The 22012-nt window shown below is 40.2% G+C and overlaps 2 protein-coding genes and 1 pseudogene across 3 annotated transcripts in view; 1 reads left to right on the top strand and 2 right to left on the bottom strand.

Annotated features, from left to right (window-relative positions):
- Window positions 1–14778, bottom strand: part of LOC120618983 (olfactory receptor-like protein OLF4) — a 37270-nt gene extending 22492 nt beyond the window's left edge. The window contains exons 1-2 of one of the 2 annotated variants that reach the window (XM_039883121.1): window positions 14687–14778; window positions 10790–10893 (exon numbers count right to left, since the gene is read on the bottom strand). Coding sequence is in view for 1 of the 2 variants with exons in the window: in XM_039883118.1 (XP_039739052.1) it covers window positions 10762–10838 (77 nt within the window). In the remaining variant the exon portion in view is untranslated. Of the gene's footprint in view, window positions 1–10761; window positions 10894–14686 lie in introns of those variants that run through there. The other variant, XM_039883118.1, reaches the window with a different exon arrangement.
- LOC120618984 (rho-related GTP-binding protein RhoG-like) lies at window positions 3949–4522 on the top strand (annotated as a pseudogene).
- On the bottom strand, window positions 7875–14778 carry LOC120618987 (olfactory receptor 7A17). Its single transcript, XM_039883126.1, has 3 exons — window positions 14687–14778; window positions 10790–10893; window positions 7875–8835 (listed from the first exon to the last, which is right to left on the bottom strand). The coding sequence occupies exon 3, from the start codon at window positions 8817–8819 to the stop codon at window positions 7875–7877; it is 945 nt and encodes a 314-aa protein (XP_039739060.1). The 5' UTR covers window positions 8820–8835; window positions 10790–10893; window positions 14687–14778.
- Window positions 14779–22012: the final 7234 nt, after the last annotated feature.

Genomic DNA, 22012 nt, shown 5'->3' on the forward strand with positions numbered 1-22012 from the left:
CAATTCGACACATTAAATAAATTAATTAGTCAACCCAGTAAACAAACATAACAATCTCTGGGCTCTGAGTGAGGCTGGTTAGGCTCTCAGGGGCCCTCAGGTAGAAGGTTTCAGGTTCCTTCCTCTCTGACCCTTTGCTGTAGTAGCAGCTGACTCACCTGGATGAGGTCTCTCCTAGGAAGGACTCTGTGTGGAAGTCTGAATTATTTTCTGGGTGGTAGATGCTGGGGACTGAAGGACTGTCTCCAGATAGGACAGCAGGAAGGAGTGATGCATTGGTACCCGACCAGATTTAGGAATCCAAAATAACAAATATGTCCTGTAAAGCCCAGGGTTACATATACAGCAGAGGATGAATTTTTATCTCCTTTTATCTGCTTGTTAGACATTGTTTATATTGTTACTTCCACCACTGAGCCCCGATTCCCCTGTGGGACATTGGTCTGGACTGAATAAAATTTTTTCCTGCTGATTCTCTGTTCCCAAGGGACCAGGTCAGAAGTCAAGTGAATCCTATTTTCGTTACTCCTTTTCAATGACTCTCCTGCCTGCCCGAGGTTTCACTTCCCAGCGCCTTATTCCAACCCTGAGCTAAAGTTCTCTCAAAAGTCAAGACTGAAGGTGATGTCAGAAAAATTGTGGAGTGAGAGACGTTCCCAGATCTCTCCCTTTGAAACAACAATAAGCTGAACATCTAAAACTCAACAACAACAACAACAAAAAAAAACACCCAAAATGCACAACAGCACGTCTGAGCATGGAATCTGCGCATAAGAGCTACCATAGATCAGAACCCTAGGTATTGGGCGGTGAACTGGGAGAAACAAAGAAGCTGCCTCTCACAGCTGGAGCTTCGTGCAGGAGAGGGAGAAAGGAGAAGGTGCAGTGGGTTCCCTGAAAAAAATGGGAAAGCTGTGAGCTCCATGTGGAGTCAATGTCCAGGCATCAGGGCAAAAAGCAGAAAAGCAGGACAGAAGAGAAAAACAGTTGATTATTACCAGCCATGGTTGCAAAACCAAGACTGAGCTGCAGCCCCCATCCCCCAACCCAGATGGGCCCTCCCCCCATATCCTCCGAGAACAAACACCATGGAGCCTCAGGGGAATCTGAGCAAACTCTACCGAAACTGTTGCTAACACTGACAGCGACTGAGACTGAGGGTAGCGAGTGTGATTAACCATCAATAAGAAGAAAAGGCATTATTAAGGATTTATATAAAGCAGGGATCCAAGAGGCTTAGACGCCACCTACTAGAAACAAAAAGAAAAGCACCTTCTTTGCAGCAGCCCAAAGAGAGACCTTTGTATAATGAATCTTCTTTCTGTAAAAACAGCAGGATACACTTCCATTAATGCCCAGGTGGAGAAATAGTCCATTAAACACCATGAACAACCAAGGTGACAAGGCATCTCATAAAGAAAGAGAAAAATCTCCAGCAAATAAGCTTACAGACATAGAAATATGTGACTTAAATGACAGAGAATTCAGGATGGTACTTCTGAAAAAACTCAATGAGATCCGAAACTATTCATATCAACAATTTCAGGAACTGAAAAAACAACTAGATGAGCAGAGCAAGGACATTGAAACCCTCAAATAGAACCAAATAAAACTTTGGGAGATGAAGAACACACTGCAAGAGTTGAAAAATGAAAGAGCAAGCTTGGGAAATAGAGTCGTCAAATGGAGGAAAGGATCAGTGATATCGAAGACAGAATCTAGAAATAAATCAGAAAGTAGAAGAGACAAACCAAAGAATTAAAAATAATGAAAGAGAAATTCAGGAACTAGCTGATACCATCAGGAGAGGAAACATAAGAGTAATGGCTTTGTCAAAGGCAGGGAAAAGTAGCAGGGACTAGAAAGCATTTTCAGACACATAGGTGATGAGAACTTCCCAAATGTAAGGAATGAGCTAGAGCTTGGAATTCAAGAATTCAACAGAACATTCGATTATCTCAACCCAAAAAGGTCTTCACCAAGATATATGGTATTAAAGTTATCAAAAATCAATGACAAAAACAGAATTCTCAGGTCAGCCAGGGAAAAGAAGGTGATAACCTATAAAAGAAAATTCATTAGATTATCGTCAGACTTCTCAGCACAAACCTTACAAGCCAGAAAAGAGTGGAATCAAATATTCAAACTATCAAATGAAAGGAACTACCAGCCTAGAATAATGTATCCAGCTAAGCTCTTCTTTAGTTATGAAGGAGAAATAAAAACCTTTCCAGACATACAAAAATTGTGGGAATTCTCCACTATGAGGCCTACACTACAAGAAATACTGAAAAGGGTCAGCTCATGTAAAACAAAATGGCAAAAAAAAAACTTAATTTGGAGTAAGGTGTCTAGTAGGCTGAGAGAAGCAGAGGAGTGCAAACCTTACTAAGAACAGGGCATTATAAGCTTAAACAATAAGAAGAAATTTGCTATAGCAAGATAGTAATGAACATTCAGCATACATAGGGACAAATTTAAACAACAGTGACTGAAAAGGGGAGGAGGATTCAAAGATCCAGGTTCATAAAGGAGAATGGAGATAAGGCATGCACGGGAGAAAATAAACTACTGTGTGTGTATGTGTGTGTGTGTGTGTGTGTGTGTGTGTGTGTGTGTGTGTGTGTGTGTGTGTACACACAATTTTTTATATATATAATTATCCTTTACATATTCATAATGGTAACCACATGCCAAAGATTCAGAACTGAAGTATCATATTAAATGTTTCAGTAAAGAAAGCAAATGAGTAACAAACCCAAAACATACGCAGCCTCACCAGCAATTAAATAATTCAAAATAAAACTATTTAGTATTCCTCTTCGGACTTCTTAAATAATTATATTCCACATGAATAAACAGCATGAGATAAGATACTGCAATGAACGGTATGTCTCATGAACGGTTGTGGCAAGGTAGTTTCAACCTCCACTGGTCTGGATCTTTTCAGTGAATACTAGACATGCTCAAATACAGCCCATCTTAGACATTTAATGCAAACACTCACTTCATCACACTATCCTCCACACCTAACGCTCTATTTCCTGCTCCCCAACTAGCAAAATGCTTCAGATGTGTTTTCACTTTACCAAAACCATTTTAAGCGTCTCACTCATTCTGCAGTGTCACCCAACTGGACTCCCATGACCATCACCTAATTATCAACTATGGTCCCTGTAGGAAAGATTCAAACAGGCACATGGTTAGTAACATATTAACATAAGTAGATTAATTACAAATAAGTTACTTAACAAAGAGTACAAAATGACCTGTCTCTGAGCTGGGCTGATTAAGGTAACAGACACAGGTAAGAGCTCTCTGATCTTTTTCTGAAGTACCTCCTGTGTTCTCAGACTCACCTAGATGGGGTCTCTTAGAGGGAGGGCTCCATGTGGAAGTCAAAATTCCTACATGGATGGTTGATGATGAAGACTGAAGCTCTGTCCCCAGACAAGACAGCAGGAGGGACTGAAACATTAGTTCTGAGCCAGCTTATGAGTCAAAAGCAACAACCATGTCCTGCCCACCATTGCTGTACAAGCTGAGGGACTGCACAGAGGAAGTATTACCATTCTCTCTATGTGCTCATCAGACACATCTCCCTCCTGTTATTCCAACCTCTAAGCACTTGGTTTCCCTCTGGCCCTCTGAAATAAACAGAAAGGAAATTTTTCCTAATGATTCTCTGATCCCAAAAGACCAGGTTAGAACTCAAGTGAATTTAGTTTTTATGACTTTGTGGCCTCGAAGTCCCAGAGGATTAATCTCCTACCACCTTATCGCAACCTTGACTTCAGGTTTTCTCTGAAGTCTGAGACTAAGAAATCTATCAGGTCTTCTCAAGCCGCCCCTAGCTCCTCAATGATGAAGAAGGCTCCAGATCACTGCATCCAGAGGGACCCAGGAGGGGGAGGAGGCATTGTCTTCACTGCAGCAGCTGCACCCACAATGCAGAGCATCAAGTGTGTGGTGGTGGGCGATGGGGCTGTGGGCAAGAAGTGTCTGCTCCTCTGCTACACAACTGAAGCCTTCCCCAAGGAATACACCCCACATAGTTCAGCAATTACAGCCCCCAGGGCACAGTTGATGGGCTCACAGTGAACCTGATCCTAGCAGGACACAGAAGGCCAGGAGGAGTACAATGGACTCCGCACACTGTCCTACCTTCAGACCAATGTCTTCGTCGTCTCTTTCTCCTTTGCCAGTCCGCCTTTCTTTGAGAATGTGCAGCACAAGTGGCATCCCGAGGTGTGCCATCACTGCCCTGATGTGCCTGTCCTCCTGGTGGATACCAAGAAGGACCTGATGGCCCAGCCTGACACCTTATGGTGCCTAAGGAGAAGGGCCAGGTGCGCATCACACCGCGGCAGGGCCCGGCACTGGCCAAGCAGATCCATGCTGTGTGCTACCTTGAGCACTGGGCCCTGCAGGAGGATGGCGTCAAGGAAGTGGTTTCTGAGGTAATCAGGCTATGCTCACCCCCAAACTGGTCTAGCATGGCTGGTCTTGTGTCCTCTTATGAACCTGGCACTCAGCTTGAATGCTGCACTGGCCTCCCAACCCCTACCAGTTGTGCTTTGGAGCTTTGTCCCCATGTGTGCCTTAAGGACTAATCCTGGCACTCCTTGTCAGGGGGTTCCCTGAATGCCTATTTCTCTTTAAGGAGGCTCACAGGGAAAAGGGCTTTGGGCCCTGCCCCCGTCTCCTCTGGAATACCAGGTATTCTTGGGAGCTCAATCAGGCCAAGGTTGGATCTCTCCCCAAGAAGCCAAGCCCGTGCGCCCTCCCCATTTTCCCCTACTGACCAGCTGACCCAGCTTTCCACGCAGATGTTGCTGCTTATTGTGGTGCCTTCTCTCAGGTTAGGAACCTCCACTATCCCCAACCTCTCCCTTGTTGCTCTTTGAATTGCTCCCCGCTCAAGATGCTCTCGTCCTTCCCCAAAGAAGGAGCCACAGAATCCTAAGAAGATGAATAAGCCCTAACTTGTCCCCACTTGCCCAGGCCTTATACATTGCTCACTGACTCAGCCCCCATGTCACCCCCCGGATCCAGTTCCTAGCCTCATCAGCATCAACAAAACCTCCTGTCTCCAGTGGGGTTAAAAAAAAAAAACAAAGAAAGAAATCTGTGAGGAACAGGTCCCATTGATCTATATAAGCAGATTTGCATTAGGACACAGACTGAGGTCACCAGAGAATTGCTATTCCCTCTACAACATGAGGAGAGCTGTGTTCTTTTGATATGCAATCATGGGCACCACACTCTGTGGCTTCATGACACATTTGTCAAGATAATTAGGGATTCTAAATTTATATCACAAGCTAAGAGTTGTCATCCAGACCTTTATTATAAAATATTTGTTATTATAGAAGATACATTTCAATATTTTTATGCCATGTAATCTGAGTTTAGCACCTTATAGACTGTCCAATTTAATTTACCAATAAATCTAGCCATGAGGTAGTATTATTATGAACTCCATTCCTTTATGTAGAAATGGAGCTTGAAGGAGTTTAGTGTCTGCCCCAAGTTACAAATTGAGTGAGGGATGGGATGCTTCCAGTTTTCAACTCTGGGCCAGTGCTTCCCAACTTAAGGTGTTGTTGCCCCTGGGCTATTTGGCAACATATAGGGAGGCTGCTAAACACCTACAACACACAACATAACTAATTATTCTGCCCCAATTATCAACTTAGAAGGTGAGACAACTTATTCTAGACCAGATCTTCTCCAACTTCACTGTGCATGTGACTCACCCAGGATTCTAGTTCTAATGCAGAATCTGATTCAAAAGATCCTTGTAGGCCCAGGGATTCTGAGAATCAAACCATCTCCCAGGTGATGTTAATGCTGTTGGTCCTGGACAGTCATATAACAATGCAATGGATCACTCTGTGAGTAGCCAGGCTGCAGTTCTGTGTTAGAGTCAGGTGCAGGTAGTTTTAAGTCTCCTAAACCAAGAGTCATTTCTGCATGTAATTTTGAAAAAATAGTGTATTCGCTCATCCCAGAGACTATTACACATTCATGGTTCAGTTACTTTATATAAAGTTTCATGAATGACATCACATGACATATTTCTGAAAAATACCTTGTTTGATTCTTTTACATAAGTTTTCTTGTATGACACCATATAATTTACTACTGAAAAAATTTTATAGTAGGCTAAGTAAGCGCCTCCAAAAGATATCTAAATTGTAATTCCTAGAAACTTGTAATATGTTATTTTTCAGAGCAAGGAAGGAATAAAGTAATAGATGAAATAAGTTTGCTAATCAATTGCCTTTAAGGAGATTGGCTGTGATTATGCAGGTGAGACTAGTATAATCACCATGGTCTTTGAATGTGGACCAGGAAAGAAGAATATCTGGAATCAGAGGGAGATTGGAAGATGCTACACTGCCGGCTTTGAAGGTGGAGAAAGTTCTTGAGCCAAGGAATGCTTGTGGCCATGAGAAACTAAAATAGGAGAGGAAACAAATTCTCTTCTGAAGCCTCCAGAAGATAGCTGGCCTTGCAGACATCTCGATTTTAGTTCATCGAAACCCATGTCAAACTTTTGACCTCCAGAACTGTAGGTGAATAAATTTCTTTTAAACCCTGAGTGTGGTGACTTGCTACAGCAGAAATAGCAATTTATGTAGACATTTATGCAGTGGGGTTTTTTGGAGGAAGCTGAATTTAAGCATCTCATTTTATTCATTTTGTCCTTACGCACAACCCCACTCCCACCCCCAAGTAGAAGAAATATAGTCAACTTGGAGAATCTGCCTCATAGCTAGTATAGAGAATTCTGCATTGCATAAAAGAAAATGTAGTTCTGACTTTGAGGCTTGGACATTTAGATAGAATAACAATTCATTATTAAAGTTATAGACAACCATTCTACACTAAATCTTGGTATCTAAGTTTCTATGTTTCTAAAATTTTAAGTTAATTCAACCTGTCATCATTTTTATCTTTGTCCCCTCCAACTTTCTCTCAAATTTCCTTTAAACACAATATATGGGATTACTGAGTCTCTGTGTGTCCATAATTTGTGAATGAGTATGTTTATTTATTAAAACTTAATAAATACAAACAAAATACTAACTCATTAAAGAATTCTTGGTCTCAAAAATTATTTCCACAGAATTTATTTTTTCTGTCCGCATTCATTAAAATTATTATTATTCCGTATTGCCATCGGAAATAAAGAACTGAGGATCAGAGAGATTCAATTTTTCAGTCATATAACAATGCAATGAAAGCTTTCATACACTTTCCTGAATTATATAAATGGACCCATGCAATACATAGTCTTAATTTTGTGAGGTCCTTTTAATTCAGTACATTTAAAAATTAAATATGTACAGCACAAAAACATCTAATGATACCTGATTCAAAGTAGGATGTAGAGCACAGGTAGCTAAGTCACACTTTAATAGGGAGTGGGAGAAATGTCACTGGGTAGAAAGCAATGTTTCTTATATGGAAATAAAAACAGTGACATTAATATAAGAAAAATCACATTTGGTAAACTTTTTTTGAAGTCTAGTATATTATACTACATAAATAAACTATCATAAATTGGTTCAAGACAGGCGTACACTACAGCCTCAACACACATCATGGAGGATCTGTGGACACAGTATAGAGCCTTCCTGCTGATGCAGATTCATGAGTATCAGAGCAGAGATCAGAACAATTCCTATCAGAAGGATTCATTTACATAAATGAATTAGGTAAAACATAGGATTTGGGACAGTTTGTTCTGCAGTATTAGCTAACCGATACAACAATCAAGGAAAACAAAATTAAGGCTAATTATAATAATCTGCTCTTTTTTAATTTTTCTCCTATGTTCTAATATTCAAGACAAGAATTCATGATCATTCTGTTATCTTTATTTCTGCCATACCAAAGAATCGTTTCAGAGCTCTCTTTATGTTTTCATTCCTCAGACTGTAGATGAAGGGGTTCAGCATGGGTGTGACAACTGTGTACATCACCGAGGCTACTGCACTTGAGTGTGAGCTGTGGGTAGCAGCAGAGCTGAGGTACACTCCTAGGCTTGTGAAATAAAATAAGGAGACAACTGAGAGGTGAGATGCACAGGTAGAAAATGCTCTATATTTCCCCTCAGCTGATGAGATTCTACATATGGAAGAAACAATCTTAGAGTAAGAGTAAAGAATACCAGCCAGGGGGCCACCACCCAGCAGCCCAACTCCAAAATACATCACCATGTTATTAAGAAAGGTGTCAGAACAAGCAAGTTGGATCATCTCATGGAGTTCACAGATAAAGTGGGGGATTTCTAAGTCTGTACAGAAGGATAGTCGCAACACCATTAAGCTTTGCAGTACAGAATACAGGGCACTCATGATCCAGGATACAAAAACCAGCAGCACACAGAGCCGGGGGTTCATGATGACTGTGTAGTGCAGGGGATGACAGATGGCCACAAAGCGGTCATAGGCCATCACAGTCAGAAGGAAGTCATCCAATCCTGCAAAGAGTAGGAAAAAATACATCTGTGTGATGCAGCCTCCATAAGTTATGACTTTGCTCTGTGTTTGGATATTCACCAGCATCTTTGGGACAGTGGTAGAGGTGAAACAGATGTCCACCAAGGACAGGTTGCAGAGGAAGAAGTACATGGGTGTGTGGAGGTGGGAGTCTGAGCTGACAGCCAGGATGATGAGCAGGTTTCCAAGCACAGTGATCAGGTACATGGAGAGAAAAAGTCCAAATATGAGGGGTTGCAGTTCTGGTTCCTCTGAAAGTCCCAGAAGAAGAAATTCTGAAACTCTTGTAAGATTCTCTGTCTCCATGAAGTGTAGGCGATGACTTGGAATGAAAAAAGTAACATGATTAATTTTCAAAAGTGGGCATTACAAACATGATGAAATGCTACAATTTGTACTTTGCTGTCAAATATATATATATATATATATATATATATATATATATATATATATATATATATATATATATTTATTTATTTATTTATTTATTTATATTTATATATTTGTTATATATGTATACATACACATATATACACACACACATATACATATACATGCATGCATACATACATGGTTTTGTAGAAATCTGATTCTTTTCAAGATATCATCTGTGACATCTCTGATTAAAAATTTCTGTCTTACACTTAGCATTTTACCCAATAAATCATGTTCTTTAAAGGTTTAATGAGAAATTCTTTCACTTGTTTGAGTGATACATGCCGATTAGACCATTTGCTAGTCAAAAAGTGTAGAGTGCTGAGAAACAAAATTTTCTATAATTTAATAAGTGAGAAAGAATATAAGCAAATAAAAAATCATATATCATGTCAGTCTGTGCTGGTGTGTTAACGAATGAGAAAGTAGGTATAAATGAAAGTGAATGAGTGTGTTATTTTTACTCCGAATTGAGAAAGACTTGCAAACAAGGTGCTGTACAACAGAGACCTCAAGGAAGACCCAGGGAAGGCAGAAATATTTCTAGAGAAGTGATCAGTCTTCATGAGAAAGAGCCAGTGCAAAGATCCTGAGGTTGATACTTACTTGTTTCAAGTAATATAGTCTCAAAACGAAGCACTGTGGTGGGGAAAATGAGCAAGAGGGAGAGTGATAGGGATGGTGTCAGAGAATGTGGAGGAATGAGATGGTCTGTCTGCTACAGATGAAACTTTAAGACCCAGGGAGGGCAGATGTCGTTCCTCTCACTTTATCCATTTTGTTTCCAAGGGATCCTGTGAGCAGGAGTGATCCCTTCTTTATTTCCATCTGTCAGTTAACATTCTGGGGTCTGTATTTTAAGGGACACATTCTGGAATAAATGAGCTAAGTACCCCTGTCCTGAGAACTGCTCATGCTCCACAAACCACACACACCCACATCCACAGACACACAGTCACAACCACACACACACAATGCACACAAATGCAAATATGACCTCCTGGGGCCATGTGACTAACAGGCTCTACTCACCCCCATCCTCAATAATTTGGAAACTAAGATAGAGGCCAAGCTGTCAACATCAGATTATCTTTCTCCTAAAACATATAGAAATAGCACCTGAATTCCAATTGGTAGGCCTCCAAGGGACATGTAAAAATGGGCCTCCATTTTAATGTGACCACTTTTTATTCTGTGTTTTTAAAAATCAGTTAAATGGAGAGATAAAATGGTGAGAGAGAGAGAGAGAGAGAGAGAGAGAGAGATGTAGTAAGCTGGGGTGGCCCCTAAGGTTATGATGAGGAGAAAGCTTCCTTTGCTCTGGCAATATTCTAACTGCAGTTATATAGCTATGATGCTCAGAATAACCTATAAAGTGCAAATAACAATTTATTTACACAGAAAGAAAACAATATTTTATGGTATCAAGACACCTTACAAATTGAATATCCCACTAGAAAGGTACAAAGAGAATAAACCCACAATTTACAAAAAGATATTTATAATGTGCATGAAAAGTATTTTTTTAAGCTGAAACAGGAAGAGACAATTGTAAATGACATTAAGGGCATAACTCTGGAAATTGGAAAACCGGATTTTGATTCTAGGATGTACCACCTCTTAGTATTTTGAATGAGGACACACACCGGACCTTCTGAGTGATAATTTCCTCACCCAAATAGTGCAGATCGTGGTATCCATTCAGAGTAGTGACAAGTTTGAGCAATATATGTAACATGCATAGCACAGTCTCTTCCTGTTGTTAAATGAATGGTTATCACTGGTGATGAAGAGACTGATTATATTCTTCTACCTCTCCAGTGTCTCCATTGCTTCCTCACCTCTCAGTCTCCAGTTCCACAGCTGTATTCCAGTCTTGTCGTCTTCCATCTATGACAGACTGGAAGCCTGCTAGACTGATGATCACGTTGACTCCTGGAAATTTCTGTATATAAAAGCTGACATCAAACTTCCTGAATGTAACTCTATTCTTATGATTCCCCAAGGGAGATAAAAGCACATTCCATGGCTTCAAATATGAAGCTCAAATCTCTGTGATCTTTCCATCAGCTTCACCCTCACAACACTCTGCCTTCACTCACACTGACTCCCAAATGTTGAACTTGACTCCCGATTTCACCTGACGCCACAGCACCAAGACTCAGAGCCTTTACACATGTGCTTCTCTTTGCTTGGAGTCTCTCATTGGACTTTTTCATCTCCTCTCCATCTTTCAAACTCCATCTCTTTCAGATTGCTTGGATCCTCTCCTTCAAATCCCTTTCTCAACATCATCACAGGAAAAGGACACTTTCTCATGCACTTAATTTAAGTGTAGTGGTTTGCATTGTGTAATTTAAAAAATTTCATATCTTTTCTCCCTGCTACACAGTGAGTGCCATGAGGCATGTATCATGTTATGCACATCACCACTCTCCCCACTAACTTAGCTGAGTTGGGAACAGTAGTTGAATAAAGAAGTATTCCTTGGAGGGATGAGAGAACATGCTCTCACAGAAATTGCTGCTGATGAGAGAAAGAAGAGACAGAAGGAACACTGACCTAGGTGTGGAGGACATGCCAGAGGAATGATTTCCGTATTCTGTATTAGGACCCACTAGGGTGTAGACTATGGTTTGCAAGAATTAAAATAGAATCAAGAAGGCACAAAAAAAAATATGAGAGTGTGTTACCTATAGTAAAGATACACACATAAAAGATTTATGGTTCTCTTTGTCGTGTGTGTGTTTGCGTATAAGCATACTGGATCGCAATGTAAAAGGCATGACTTACTTTGGGACATAGTCACAAAAATATTGAATATTGAATCCACTGTAGTGATGAAATGCCAGTTCCTGCCAACGAGGGAAAAGCAATAAGAATAAAGAGCCCAGTAGAGAGCCATGTGCAGAGAAGAGGCAGCCGGCATGCTAATTCACTGTCAAACCAGGTAATTCACTGTCAAAAAACTTTAGAGGAAAAAATTCCAAAATTTTTAAAAAGTTTGGAATTCAAAACCATAATAAAAACTCAGTTATCATTATACAAACTGAGTAAAGAAATTGCACTATTTCCAGTGAACTAAAAGTCTTATAAATCCAAAATATATGCAGTTGCACTAGGATTAGAGTAATTGCAATGTCAAACTGTTGAGTATTCCTCTTTAGACTTATTAAGTAATATTTTTATGTGACTACACAGCATGAGAAATAATACTGTGAAATGTTTCCACCAGGAACGGCTGCTGCAAGGTTGTATCTACTGCCTGGATCTGGATATTTTTAAAGAGTATAAAATATGCTCAAAATAAAGCTGCTCTTAAAAATTTTTTAGAAATGCCCTCACTTCACTGACCATGCCCCCACACCTAATACTCTGTTTTCCTACTTCCCTGAACTGCAAAACTTCTTGTGTACGTTCTGATTTTACTGGAACCACTTTATGCCTCCCCTTCCTTCTTCATTCTCATCCAACCAAACTTCCAATCCCATCACTGTTACCAATGATCCTGGCGTGGCTTATTTCAACAATCACTTCTGTAACTGCAGACTCAGCTCAAAATGCTCCTAGCCTGCTTAATGAGATAGTGAGTTTATTTCTTTTCTTTCTTTTTTAAACACTAATACATTTATGAACTTATACTGCTATTGGAAACACCTACAGTCCAGCATCAGGCCACAAGGTCTGTGGCAACCCAGAGAGGTCACCACTGGGTTTGTTGTCTGGTGACAATAGCAGGGGCCTGGTCTTAGCCCCATCACCTCCCACGTGCTTTTAATTCTGGTATCAAACACAACTCCCACCTTCATCCTCCAGCCTCTCTCTGACCACTTCTCTCTCCCTTTCCTTACGAATACTTAGTATCAGACTTCTTTTCTTCTATTAAAATCAGCACCTACTGGGCCTTGAGATCTCAACAAGTCTTCATCGAAGCCCCAAACGAAGGTTCAGACAAGAAATAAGCCAGACAGGTTCATTAACTTACCCAAGGCCACACAGCTGGCAAGTGGCTGAGCCAGGGCTGATAACCAGGCCTGATCTCCAGCATGCAATCCTCTACCAGGCAGGCCCCCTGACTGCTGTCTCCACCATGTCTCCCCTCTCCTCAAGTCCTCATCTGCAGCTCAGATCGCACACCTCCAAGTGCAGGTGTTTTAAAATACGGTATGGGAGTGGAAGTGTGTGTTTGGAGAGGTGGAAGCTGATGAGGTCTCCATTTGTTTCATGTTAGGATACTTATTTCCTAAACTACTCTGAGGATAAGAATCACCTGGAATGCTTGTTAGAAACAGGATCCTTGGGCCTCAGTGAAGACCTATTGAGTCAGACTTCCCGAGGAGAGGCCGGTCTGTGATGCTTATCAGAACAATTTGGGGACCACTGGGCTACGTGAATTATCACACAATTCAGGAAAAGATCTTTGAAATACTAATATATGTGTAATGTTCCCAGATTCTTGTGATAAGCACTACATGCATTACCTCATATAACTCTCATTTGTACCCTCTGAGAGAAGTACTACTATTATCTCCATTTTACAGAAGAAGAATTTGAGGTACAGAACATATCGCCCCAAGCAATTGTTAAAAATACACAGTACCCACTGAATTAGAATCTCCAGGGAAGGGGCCCTGGCCTTGATATTTTAAAGCCAACCCCTGCTTATTCTGTGGATCAGGTATGTTTGGGAAACAATAGGCTAGATGGTTGGCCAGTAGGAGTCAGAAGCCAGCAACAGGTTCTGGTGGCAAAGACGGTTCATCCTCTCACTGGATGGTGCCGTTCATTGCCGCCCCCACTGGGGATGCCTTTGTTCTCTTCCCCCACAGTAACCAGAGCACCACCCCCGCGGGAGCCTGAGCCCTAGCCCGAGCCCCAGCCCCAACGCCAGCCTCAGCCTATCAAAGAGGAAGTTACACCTCCACCTCCACCTCCATCTCCACCAAAGGTTATCATGGTTCTGGAACTGACTGTCGGCATCAATGAGTAAGTCAGGCCTGGTGTCTGGGCCCTTCCTGAAGCCGTAGGGCCCAGCCTTTCCTCCCATCACTGAATGGGGTGTCTCCGCATTCCTCACTACTGCGTTGCTTTTCTGAGACAACAGACCAAAACGGCAAGTCATGCCACGTAGCCAAGCATGCCCAGAGGGAAACTTGACCTCCAGCTGTGTGCAGAATCAAAGTCTCCCACACCCTACCCACCTCTGTGGAGCCATAAGATAAGGACATAACAGGCTCAAAACCTTTCTGAACCACTGGGTCTGTTGTCCAGGAAGATCTAAGAAGACTCTTCTTATCCTAAAAGGCCAACTCCAAGGTCCTCCAACTAAAACTTGCCTCACCAGTGCTTCCGCATACCTGTTTCCCCCTATTTCCTTAAAAACATGCCCCCAACCCTGGATCAAGGCATCAGGCTTCTGAGCATTAGCTAGCTTCTCAGTCTTCTGGGGGTACCATTCATAATAAAATAGCTAATCTTTATCTACTGTAATTCTTGGTGTTTAGTGTTTAGCTCTGCTGGTGCCAGGTGGATGAACTCTTTCTGCTTTGTAACACTTTCCTTGTTAAATATTAATCAAATTATTTTTATATTAATCAGTATACTTGGTAAACAACATGGCATCTCTCAGCTCTGGGCGAGGCTGGTTAGGCTCTCAAAGGACCTCAGGAACAAGTTCTCACATTCTGTGCCCTCTGATCCTCTCCTGAAGTAGCTGCTGGGCTGGCTGTCTGACTCACCTGGGTGGGGTCTCTGAGAGGGAGGACTACGTGCAGAAGTCTGAATTCTTCCCTGGATGATTGATACAAGAGACTGAAGCTCTGTCCCCAGACAAGACAGCAGGAAAGAGTGAAGCATTGGTCTCTGAGCCAGCTTAGGAGTCAAAAGCAATAACTATGCTCCTTCGAGCCCAAAGATATACACACCAAGGGACTACAGCAGAGGAGATATTTTCAACTCCCTTTATCTGCTCATCAGACACTGTTTCCACTGTTGCTCCCACCTCTGAGCCCAGATTTCCCTGTGGGACACTGGTCTGGATGGAATGAAAATTTTTCCTGCTGATTCTTTGTTCCCAAGGGACTGATTGAGAAGTCAAATAAATCCTGTATTTGTTACTCCTTTTCCATGACTCTCCTGCCTGCCAGAGGTCTCCTCTCTCAAAGTTCTCACAAAAGCCTAGACTGAGGACTCTGACTTGACTAGGTCCCTTGAGTCTTTGATGCATTGACTTCAGTGGGACACTAATAGCTTCAAAAATCCCTGATAGCTTCAAAAAATTGCCATTTCCTTTTTCAACAAGGAGAGAACTGTGTGACATTGATGTAAAGCATAGTAAATAGAGCAGGAGTGTTATGTAGATTTTTTTCTCCATTGGCTTCTCCATTGATAAAAATTTCTGGTGATAAGGTCACTGCTTTCTAGTACAGCCAAGGAGATACCCTTACAAATGGAGATTTTCATTACAAATGTAAATGTCCCTAACAAAATGTAACTTGTACTTGTTTTTGAGAGATACTCCCATGTCTTCTGTTTCTTAAAATTAACCTGCCTAAAATAACCATTATGCCAAATTGACATATTTGGGGTTGATCAATTCTCCGCCCCTACAGCTCATAGGCTACAAACCTATTAAACATGTTGCTCTATTTCATACTGTAGGCAATAGGAATACAATACTAAGTCTTTGTTAATGCCGTTCATTAAGCTGTTACCATGGTTCTATTGTCACTAACTGATAGGAATATTTCAGCAACATAATATTCTTTGAGACCTCTGTTTTATATGTGGTTTCTCGTTGATCGAAATATCTTCATACTGCACATGACTGTATTTACTCATTCCAGAGACTGTGATGAATTCTGTGTTTTTTATATAATGGCCTTTGAGTGTCAACAAATAATACACTTCTAAAAGAGACTTTGTATTAGGCAGAATAAGGGCCTCCATAGAATGTTCACATCCTCATCCCTAAAAACTTAGAATATGTTATTTTTTTGTAAGAAAGATTAAGGTGATGCAGAACAGGGCAAATCCCTCCAAATGGAAAATCAAGTCTTGTGCCAAGAGAAGGTTCTTGTCTGAGTGCAGAAAAGAATTCAAGAGCACGCCAGAGTTAGAGTCAAAAGGAAAGTTTATTTAAAAAAGGAATAATGCTCTTCAGACAGAGACATGGTCTCCTCTCAGAGGCAGAGAATGAGAGAACTGAGAGAGACAGAGAGACGTAGGGAACACACCGGGAAAAAAATGACAGAACAAAAGACAGACAGACAAAGTCAAGACAAAGGCCCTGGGTTTTCAGGGAATTCAGTTTCTATATCACTCAGTTTCTATGAATTACAGCTTAAAGACTTTGTTTACCTATTTTCCTTTGATAGTGTGGGTATACAGTGTGAAAGATAAGGGTATGTAGAGTGAAAGTCATGGGTGTAGTTGGAAAGCCTGCTAGCCATCCCTGTGTTTGATCTATAGATTTCTTACAGGTTCTTTGCTTGGAGAATATATATTTTGTGCAGGGTATGACTTAAAGACTCTGTTTTCTCTTCACAGTATGGGTAAATGGTTTGTGAGTAATCCCAATAGGAACCTTCCTTTGTTCTGTAGGTCTCCTGAGGTCTGGCAGCAGCACATTGCAGGCTCTGAATGCAGCTTGATTTAACATTTAATTCTCTTGCCTCCTCCCTACATTAAAGGGAGCCTTTGGAATACTTTCGCTGATGCGTTAACTTTAAGATTTACATATTGGCCATGATTATGCAGGTGAGACTAATGCCATCACCATGGTCTTAGAATGTGGAACAGGAAGGAGGAATAGTTGGAATTAGAGGGAGAATGGAAGGTGCTACACTGCTGGCTTTGAAGATGGAGAAAGGGCTGTGAGCCAAGGAATGTTTCTGACCATGAAAAACTGGAATAGAAGAGGAAATGGATTCTCTCCTGGAGCCTCCAGAAGGAATTTGCTCGGAAGACATCTTGATTTAATCCATTGAGACTCGCATCAGACTTCTGACTTCCAAAATTATAGGCGAATAAATTTCTTTCTTTTAAACTCCTAGTGTAATGATTTGTTACAGCAGCAATAGCAATGTTATACAGACATTTATCCAGTGAATGTTTTGGGAGGAAACTGACCCTAAGTGTCTCAATTCATTCATTTTGCTTCCCTTGGGTAAGGACATTTTGTATTCACCTTCCCCTCCCCCCAAGAGATTTTTTCTTTGCAGTATCTAGGAAGCAGGCTTTGTTCCTTACCTGGAGGGTTGGCTGTGAACCATGTAAACAAGGTACCAGGCTATTTTCCCAAAAGGGGCTTTTATTGGTTTCCATAAGTCTCTTAATTTGTCAAAGCTTTCTAGTCATGTATGAGTCTATGCATGTCTCCCTATTGTGACATTCTAGTCAAAGGATTAGTAATAAAACCAGTTTCCAATTGTATCCTGTTAATAAGAAAACAGGTTCTTGTTGAACATATGCAAATAATCAATTTGCTATGAAAATAAAATATTCACTCATTAAAAGTTTCTGACTCCTGGGCGGATCAAGTAGGGAGAAAAAATAAATGTTTCAATTCTGCTAACAGAGATATAATTTACTTAATTTTAAGTCATAGGTAAATAAGTTTCCTTTGATATGGAATGAAAAACACTAAAAAGTCAGCAATCTCAAACAAAAAAAGTCATAAAAATTGTCATCATTTCATCATTGGTTCAGGCCTGTGTAATTAAACTTGTTCTGCCTTGAATCCAGTTCTTCCATTAGTTCTCTAGACCTAGCCTGATATTTGAGGTGATAGATAGGGTCAGTGATGATTCCAAGAATGTTCAAGGCCATTTGTCAAGGCTCATATGACTTGCTCAGTGAAGTGGGTGTCTCGATTACTGCAAATTGTGGAAGGTGTGTGCCAAACGGTCAACACATTTTCTAACAGTTCCTTTGCCATTGTGAGGACATCATTCTGGTGGCAAGGCAAAACTTCAACTCAACCAGAAAAATATACACACAACAAAAACATATCGATAACGCTAAGTAAGTGATAGTTGGATGAAGTACAACTTAAATGTGGAAGAAGGAGGAAACATGGCAGAGTGAGAGACGTCCTCAGATCTCTCCCCTTGAAACAGTAAGCTGAACATCTAAAACTCAACAATATACACCCAAACTACACACTAACATGTCTGAGTGTGGGATCTGCGCAAAAGAGCTACCACAGGTCAGAGCCCCGGGTGTCAGGCAGTGGACTGGGTGTCATAAAGAAGCTGCCTCTCACAGCCACGGATCTCCCTGCAGGAGGAGGGGATGGGGAGAAGGAGCAGCCAGTACCAGCAGCCCGTTCTCTGAAAGTTCCTACCTGGGACAGCTGTGAGCTCCCTGTTGCTGGCTGGATCCTGGGCTCAGTCATCAGGGCAGCAAGCAGAAAAGCAGGAAAGGATGGCAGAGGAACAAATGCTCATTTTTGCTGACCGCGGTTGCAAAACCAAGACTGATCCAGAGCCCCCAAACCCCAACCCAGATAGCCCCTCCCTCATACCCTCCAAGTCCAATCACCGCACATCCCCAGGGAAATCAGAGCGAACACTACTGAGATGATTGCTGACACTTACAGGGACTGAAACTGAGAGTAGAGAGCATGATTAAATATTTACGAGAAATTTTTAAAAGGCATTTTTAAGACTTCATATAAAACAGGGATCCAAGAGGCTTAGACAACATCTACTGGAAACCAAAAGAAAAGCACCTTCTTTACAGCAGGCTAAAGGGAAACCTTTATATAATAAATCTTCTTTCTGGAAAAACAGCAGAATACTCTTCCATTGTGCCCAGGTGGAGAAATAGTCCATTAAACACCATGAACAATCAAGGTGACAAGGCATCTCAGAAAGAAAGAGAAACATCTCCAGAAAATAAGCTTACAGACATAGAAATATATGACTTAAATGACAGAAAATTCAGGATGGTACTTCTGAAAATACTCGATGAGATCCAAAACAACTCAAATCCACAATTTCAAGAATTGAAAAAACTAGATAAGTAGAGCAAGGAGATTGAAACCCTCAGAAAAAAACAAATAGAACTTCTGGAGATGATGAACACAATGCAAGAGTTGAAAAATGAAATAGCAAGCTTGGGAAATAGAGACGACCATATGGAGGAAAGGATCAGTGATATCAAAGACAGAAATCTAGAAATAAATCAGAAGGAAGAAGAGAGAAACAGAGGAATGAAAAAGAATGATATAGAAATACAAAAACTAGCTGTTTGAGAGGAAACATAAGAATAATGGGCATTAAGGAAGGCAAGGAAAAGGAGCAGGGACTAGAAAGCATTTTCAAACACATAGTTGATGAAAATTTCTTAAATCTTAGGAATGAGCTGGAGCTTGGAATTCAAAAAGTCAACGGAACACCCAATTATCTCAACCCAAAAAGGCCTAAACCAAGAGACACTGCATTAAAATTATCAAAAATCAATGACAAAGACAGAATTCTCAGGGCAGCCAGAGAAAAAAATGACAGTAACATATAAAGGAAAACTCATAGATTATCATTGGACTTCTCACTCCCATCCTTACAAACCAGAAAGGAATGGAATCAAATATTCAAATGATAAGTAAAAGGAAATACCAGCCTAGATTAATGGATCCAGCTAAGCTCTCCTTTAGATATGAAAAAGAAATAAAGACCTTAACAGACATACAAAAATTGAGGGAATTCTTCACTATGAGGCCTGCATTGCAGGAAATACTGACAGGGGTCAGCTCACCTAAAACAAATTGACAATAAAAATACATAATTAAGAGTAAAGTGACCATCAGGCAAATAGAAGCAGAGGAGTGCAACCCTTATGAAGAACAGGGCATTATAGGCTTGAATAAGAAGAAGAGAATTGCAATCCAAGATAGTAATGAACGTTCAACATACACAGGGACAAATTGAAAACACAATGACTGAAAGGAGAGGCTTTAAAGATCCAGATTCGCAAAGGGGAATGGGGATAAGGCATGCACAGGAGAAATGGATGACTGTATATATAGAACTATCCTTTATATTCATAATGGTAACCGCATGCCAAAGATTCAAAACCATTATGTATGACATAAAACAAGAAGGACTAGAGGGAAAACCCACAAAAGTTGAACAAAATAAAAAAAAACAGAAGCACAAGGACGAGAAATCGACAGAAACACTGAGCTACCAGAAAGCAAAGATAAAATGGCTATAAGAAGACCTCACATTTCAACAATCACCCTAAATGTAAATGGACTGAACTCACCAATACAAAGGTACAGAATTGCAGAATGGATCAAAAAACAAAACCCAGCCATATGCTGCCTCCAGGAGATACATCTCAGCTCCAAAGATAAATATAGACTCAAAGTGAAAGAGTAGAAAATGAAATTTCAAGCAAATGGCATTCAGAGAAAAATGAGAGTAGAGGTACTAATATCAGATTTAATAGACTTCAAAATAAAAAAGGTAAAGAAAGATACTGAGGGACATTTCATAATGATAAAGGGAATCATGCACCAAGAGGGCAAAACACTTATTAATATCTATGCACGCAATCAGGATTCCCAAAATATGTAAAGCAATTACTAACAACTAACATTCTCAACATTCGACCACATACTGGGACACAGAGAAGGCCTCAGGAAATATGAGGGTTGAAATCATTCCAACCATATTCTCTGATCATAATGCTTTGAAACTAGAGATCAACAGCAGAAAGAAATCAGAAAGAACCTAAAATACGTGGAGATTAAACAAAATACTACTGAAGAATAACTGAGTCAGAGAAGAAATAAAAAGAGACAACAAAAGATACATAGAAACAAATGATAAAGATAGTACAACATATTAAACTTTTGGGACATGACAAGAGTGATCATAAGAGGAAAATTCATATCATTAGGCCAATCTCCAAAAACAAGAACAAGCCCAAATAAATGCTAACGCTTCATTTTGAAAAACAAGAGAAGGAAGAACAAATGAAGCCTAAAGTCAGTAGAAAGAAAGAAAGAATTAAAATTACCTCAGAAATCAATGAAAATGAAAACAAAACAAACAAAAAAAAACAATAGAAAAAATAAATGCAGCAAAGAACTGGTTCTTTGAGAAGGTTAATAAAATAGACAAATCCTTGACTAAACTCACTAAAGAAAAAAGAGAAAGGACACAAATAAACAAAATCAGGGATGAAAGAGGGGAAATTACGACTGACATCACAGAAATACAAAGGACCATACAAGAAACCTATGAAAAAGTATATAACACCAAATTTAATAACCTAGAAGAAATGGAACAGTACTTAGAAAAATATAACCTTCCTAGACTGAATCAAGAAGAACTGGAAAATCTAAGTAGACCAATCAGCAGTATAGAAATGGAAACAATCATCAAAAACCTACTAAAAAGTAAAAGTCCAGGATCAGATGCCTTCACCAGTGAATTCTACCAAACATTCAAAGAAGATTTAATACTTATTCTCCTCAAACTCTTCCAAAAAATCAAAGAAGAGGCAAAACTTCCCAACTCATTTTATGAGGCCAACATTACCCTGATACCAAAATCTGGTAAAGATAACACAAAAAAAGAAAACTACAGACCAGTATCTCTCATGAACACAGATGCAAAATTCCTAAGTAAGATACTAGAGAACCGAATATAGCAACATATTAAAAAGATTGTACACGACAATCAAGGGGGCTTCATCCCAGAGGCACAGGGATGATTCAACATAAGAAAATCAATTAATGTGATACACCACATAAACAAATTAAAAATAAGAATCATACGATCATATCAATAGATGCAGAAAAAGCCTTCAACAAGATACAGAATCTATTTATGATCAAAACACTTAACAGAATCAGTATAGAAGGAAAATACCTTAACATAATAAAGGCCATATATGACAAACCCTCAGCCAACACTATAATTAATGGTGAAAAACTAAAAATCTTCTCTCTAAGATCGAGAACAAGGCAAGGCTGTCCACTATCGCCACTCTTGTTCAATATAACATTGGAGATCCTACCAAGTACAATCAGGCAAGAGAAAGATATAAAA

This window comes from Pteropus medius, unplaced genomic scaffold (assembly GCF_902729225.1).
Source record: "Pteropus medius unplaced genomic scaffold, Ma_sr-lr_union100, whole genome shotgun sequence".
Classification (NCBI taxonomy): Eukaryota; Metazoa; Chordata; class Mammalia; order Chiroptera; family Pteropodidae; genus Pteropus; species Pteropus medius.